The following is a 3,789-nucleotide window of genomic DNA, read 5'->3' on the forward strand; positions in this document are numbered from 1 at the left end:
AAAAAAGTTTGACAAATTGTTCAGATTCTTGAGATTTGGCTAAGCTTACGCCGAAGATAGGATGAGATGGTTGGACTCCAACAGCGGGTGAAGTTAGCACAATCCCTGAAACTCTAGCTTCGATCTTTGCATCTAGCATAGCCTGCAATAATAAGTTATATAGTTAACTTATGGTTTAAAGAGCAATGATATCAACGTGTTTGAAGATCTTTTAACCTTTAAAATAATGGCTCCTCCTGTTGAATGGCCAACACAGAAACAGGACAATCCCGGGTTTTCTGCAATTACCTTCTCAAGAAACGATTTCTGCAAACATTTTTTTTTTTATTTCAGAGGCAGTTTAGTGTTTAAGCACTGGTATGAATTAAGCGAATGGCATGTCTTTGAAACTGAAAAGGAGATCATACCAAATCAGCGACAGCAAAATCAAGAGAAGGAACGTAAGCATGAAGTCCATCGCTTCCACCATGACCTATTTGAGCAAGATAAAACTTAATTCAGTATCGCAATAAAGAAATTATACACTGACAAATGCTTAACACAAGCACTTTGAAATTGGTAAAGTGGTTTTACCGATCCAATCTATCCCATAGACCTTGAATCCTATAGCATTTAGCTGCTTTGCGAAATTACTATACCTGCCACTGTTGAGCATTTGAATAAAGTTCACCGTTAATTTTCTTATATGGAAGTAGAGTTCATGATCAAACTTAAAACTACACAACAAACCTGTGTTCGTTCAGACCATGTAGCAGAACAACAAGTCCCCTACAAGCAAGCTCACAAAAAGATATCAGGTATAGGACCTAGGTAACCAAACAAGATATAATAGAAGAAGACTATAAACAAGAGACTAAATATACAACACTGGAAAAATATAGGTGACGCAAAGTTATATTTAGTCAGAAATCTTGAAGATCATTGTACACCAACACTCAAGACTTGGTCATGACTCATGAGAAAAATTTCTAATGTATAATGTATGATACATAGATCTTCAAGATATGTTGACTAGTAAGCAGAATCACCTCCTAAAGATTATATTTTTTCTCAGCTGGTCCTAACTATTAAAACAAATGCAGGTAATGACATATATTTTTATCGTGTTAGTCTAAATAGCTCTTATCTAATAAAAAATCTAAGTAAGACACGACTGAATGCAAGGTAATAGTTAGGACCAGCTGAGAAAACGACATAGGAATCCAAGAAAAACCCCTAGAAAACGACATAATTANACAGCAAAATCAAGAGAAGGAACGTAAGCATGAAGTCCATCGCTTCCACCATGACCTATTTGAGCAAGATAAAACTTAATTCAGTATCGCAATAAAGAAATTATACACTGACAAATGCTTAACACAAGCACTTTGAAATTGGTAAAGTGGTTTTACCGATCCAATCTATCCCATAGACCTTGAATCCTATAGCATTTAGCTGCTTTGCGAAATTACTATACCTGCCACTGTTGAGCATTTGAATAAAGTTCACCGTTAATTTTCTTATATGGAAGTAGAGTTCATGATCAAACTTAAAAGCTACACAACAAACCTGTGTTCGTTCAGACCATGTAGCAGAACAACAAGTCCCCTACAAGCAAGCTCACAAAAAGATATCAGGTATAGGACCTAGGTAACCAAACAAGATATAATAGAAGAAGACTATAAACAAGAGACTAAATATACAACACTGGAAAAATATAGGTGACGCAAAGTTATATTTAGTCAGAAATCTTGAAGATCATTGTACACCAACACTCAAGACTTGGTCATGACTCATGAGAAAAATTTCTAATGTATAATGTATGATACATAGATCTTCAAGATATGTTGACTAGTAAGCAGAATCACCTCCTAAAGATTATATTTTTTCTCAGCTGGTCCTAACTATTAAAACAAATGCAGGTAATGACATATATTTTTATCGTGTTAGTCTAAATAGCTCTTATCTAATAAAAAATCTAAGTAAGACACGACTGAATGCAAGGTAATAGTTAGGACCAGCTGAGAAAACGACATAGGAATCCAAGAAAAACCCCTAGAAAACGACATAATTATCATTAATTAAGCTCAAAATCTCGTGAACCACAGGTCTCAAGACAGAGGGGGACCTCGTTCTTATTGCTTTTAGGTACTCAACATAGCAAAAAAGAAAAGCCTAATAGAATCAATCATCGATAAGAGACAAAACAAGTAAGAAAACGAGAAATGACCTGATCTTAGAAGAGTCAACAGGTGTCCATGACTGAGTGAACAACGTGTCACCTCTCTTGGACGTGAATAGCGAGAAATCTCTGACGGAGCTTCCATCGCCACCGTTATCCTCCAAAACCCGCCTCATAGCCAAATCCCGTCTCACAGCCACTTCTTCATCAACCACCGTCTTCGTCGTCGTCGTCGAAGAAGAAGGGGAAACACCGCAACCGATGTTCCTCTTGCTCTTCTTCTGTGATGATCTTCTTAATCTCATCATTGGCATCATCGTGTCCACCGACACTGATGATGATGGTGGAATAGCTACGACACTGATGGAGAGATCATTTCGAATTCGAGTCCGGTTTACATGAAATCCGGAAGATTGTTTGATGGGTAACCTTAGAAATGGGTTTAGAGTAGCAATTACGATCGTTCCTCTACTTGAACAGGTCATAAACGAAGCAAATTCAAAAGACGATTTTGTATCGCCTTTACCAAAAAAAAAAAAAAGGAAATCAAAATTTGGGGTTTTTCAGAACGGGAAAATAAAATAAAAAACAGAGCTTCGAGTAAAAGAGAGAAGCAGGATCGACAAGACAGTGATGAAGCAATTAAGGAATAATTCCAGAGAACAATATATATAAAAAATGTTGTTTTGGTTATAGTAGCTGAGATATGTTTATGAGACGGTTGTCCAGCGAAAAGAACGAGGAGAGAGAGAGTCTTCTAAAATATCTCACGTGGCGCATAACTTGTTTTCAACTCAAAAACGCAGCGTTTTGTTTTTTTTGGTTCAATGGTTTACAAATTAATAAGAACACACTAAAGAAAAAGAAAAAATGTTTCTTCACAGATGAAGAAGATTAGAGATGTTGTCCCAACCAATGTTCCACTGTCTTTTATCAGAAGGCACGGCGAAATTGAGCTCAAACATCTCTTTTGATATGTTACCACTTTCACAGAATCCAACTAGCTTCGCAACTATCTCTGCACTCTCTTGCACGTGCCTTGAGTCGTAAGGATCTGTCCATAGCTTGTTCACGAACTGGAGTTTCCTCTGTTTCCCTTCCAATGGCACATCCCATTTCGTATACAACTCCTCTCTCTCCTCAGGCGTCAGTCTCGAATTCACCCTTTTCGCCAAAAACTCTCTCTCTCTTCTCAATGCTTTTATACTGAAAACGAAACAAAATACCTGTTAATTAAAGAAACGTAGTAACGCTTTGTGACAACTGTGAGATAAATATTCATTCCTCATTCATTACCTTGAAGATAGAGAAACTATGGATTCGTCGCAGTTTCGAGCTGGAGTTGCGTTACCTACTTCTGCTAGATGCTGTTCTAACCAAGTTAACCGTCTTAGCTCGACTTCCATGTAGATTTGATCGGCTTGATCACCTTTGAACAGTAGATAGAATTGTGTCCTGTGGATTATCGAGACGTGGCAGACATGCCACAGCTCTATGATCTGTTGTCTTTCCTCTATGAAAGTTATATGCCACGCTACTTGATTCTGCTCTTCATCTTCCATCATCGTGTTCTCCTCGTTCTCTACACTATATCCTGCTCCATCATTTGCTTCCAACTCAAGCACCTG

At 37.5% G+C, this 3,789-nt stretch overlaps 2 protein-coding genes across 3 annotated transcripts in view; both read right to left on the bottom strand.

The window, feature by feature from the left end:
- LOC104740529 (monoglyceride lipase-like) overlaps positions 1–2,757 on the bottom strand; it is a gene marked incomplete in the record, with an annotated part of 4,088 nt that extends 1,331 nt beyond the window's left edge. Inside the window, 6 exon segments of the mRNA XM_010461147.1 lie at positions 50–142; positions 217–306; positions 408–472; positions 1,392–1,462; positions 1,549–1,587; positions 2,210–2,757. Coding sequence (XP_010459449.1) covers positions 50–142; positions 217–306; positions 408–472; positions 1,392–1,462; positions 1,549–1,587; positions 2,210–2,646 — 795 coding nt within the window.
- Positions 1,434–3,789, bottom strand: part of LOC104740528 (kinesin-like protein KIN-7A) — a 9,176-nt gene continuing 6,820 nt past the window's right edge. For both annotated transcript variants that reach the window (XM_019236306.1, XM_010461146.2), the window contains exons 14-17: positions 3,458–3,786; positions 2,210–3,367; positions 1,549–1,587; positions 1,434–1,462 (exon numbers count right to left, since the gene is read on the bottom strand). In XM_019236306.1, coding sequence (XP_019091851.1) covers positions 3,040–3,367; positions 3,458–3,786 — 657 coding nt within the window. In that variant the 3' untranslated portion in view covers positions 1,434–1,462; positions 1,549–1,587; positions 2,210–3,039. The remainder of the gene's footprint in view (positions 1,463–1,548; positions 1,588–2,209; positions 3,368–3,457; positions 3,787–3,789) is intronic.

This window comes from Camelina sativa, chromosome 14 (assembly GCF_000633955.1).
Source record: "Camelina sativa cultivar DH55 chromosome 14, Cs, whole genome shotgun sequence".
NCBI lineage: Eukaryota > Viridiplantae > Streptophyta > Magnoliopsida > Brassicales > Brassicaceae > Camelina > Camelina sativa.